Raw genomic sequence first — 1038 nt, 5'->3', positions numbered from 1 at the left:
ACCCCACATACTTGCAGTTGTTGCCCGTTCGCCACTGTCACCGTCATTGGGACGTCTATCTGCCGATATTCACAGAACTCATCTCGTGCAAAGCTCATGTGCGAGCTGGCGCCACTATCCAGCAGCCAACTGGATGCACATTTGCTATCATTGACCGAAAATACGACTTCTCCCGAGTCATCACCAAAATCATTGCGTTGTTGAGGGCAGTCAACACGCTTATGACCAACCTCGTTGCACTCGAAGCATCGCCCGCTGAAGAACGTGTTATTCCGTTGATGCACACGCTGCTGGCTACGCCTCTGACCTGTCCACGACCTCCTTGGTCTCGAGCACCACCGCGATACTCCAAGCCATTACGACTGCGATCCTTGCGCGCGTCCTGCGCAACCGCTTTAAACGCTCCTTCTTGTTTCTCTCGTTTCTTCATAGCTTCATACTCTCGTCGTAGCATCTCCTTCGCATCTAGCAACGTCACAGACCCGTGGGCCTCGATGATTTTGATCATCCCGTCATATTCTGCAGGCAAACTCCCCAACAGAGTAACTTGTTTCTCGTCGTCTGTCACCGTCTCGCCGGTCCGCCTCAAGAAGAGGTCCTCGAAACGCATCAAATGGTCCATCAAATTCTCACCGGGGGGCATCTCGAAATCATGTAGCTGTTTGCTCAGCTGTACGCGGTTATGTAGATTCTTCTGCACGAAGAATGTCTGTAGCGTCTCCCAAGCTTCACGGGCTGATCTCGACTCTCTCACCATTGTTTGGTACTTGGGGCTGAACAACTGAACCAGAATGCCCAGGGCCTTCATGTCGGAGGCTTCCTACTCTGCCGAGCGTGGCTCCATCGCGTTCTCCGACTTGACTTGCACATGACCGAGGAGGTTCTTGCGCGCCAACGCCATCCTAGCGTTGAACTCCCACAGGAAGTAGCTATCGTCTTGTAGGACATCATTCGGGCCGAGCGATTTTGGGCTCATAATCCTAAACAATGTACGTCAATCTCAATCTCAACTTGTTCTCGCGATGGTAAAATGGAAAA

The 1038-nt window shown here is 52.0% G+C and overlaps 1 protein-coding gene across 1 annotated transcript; it reads right to left on the bottom strand.

Annotated features, from left to right (window-relative positions):
- Positions 1–94: 94 nt before the first annotated feature.
- On the bottom strand, positions 95–757 carry PHALS_06783 (polyprotein; the record flags this gene model as incomplete). The annotated part of the gene is made up of 1 exon (XM_024720133.1): positions 95–757. The coding sequence occupies one exon, from the start codon at positions 755–757 to the stop codon at positions 95–97; it is 663 nt and encodes a 220-aa protein (XP_024585362.1).
- Positions 758–1038: the final 281 nt, after the last annotated feature.

This window comes from Plasmopara halstedii, assembly GCF_900000015.1.
Source record: "Plasmopara halstedii genome assembly, contig: Scaffold_3060, whole genome shotgun sequence".
NCBI classification, from domain to species: Eukaryota; Oomycota; class Peronosporomycetes; order Peronosporales; family Peronosporaceae; genus Plasmopara; species Plasmopara halstedii.
Note: the sequence above shows the minus strand (reverse complement) of the source record. Positions and strands in the feature narration are given on the sequence as shown.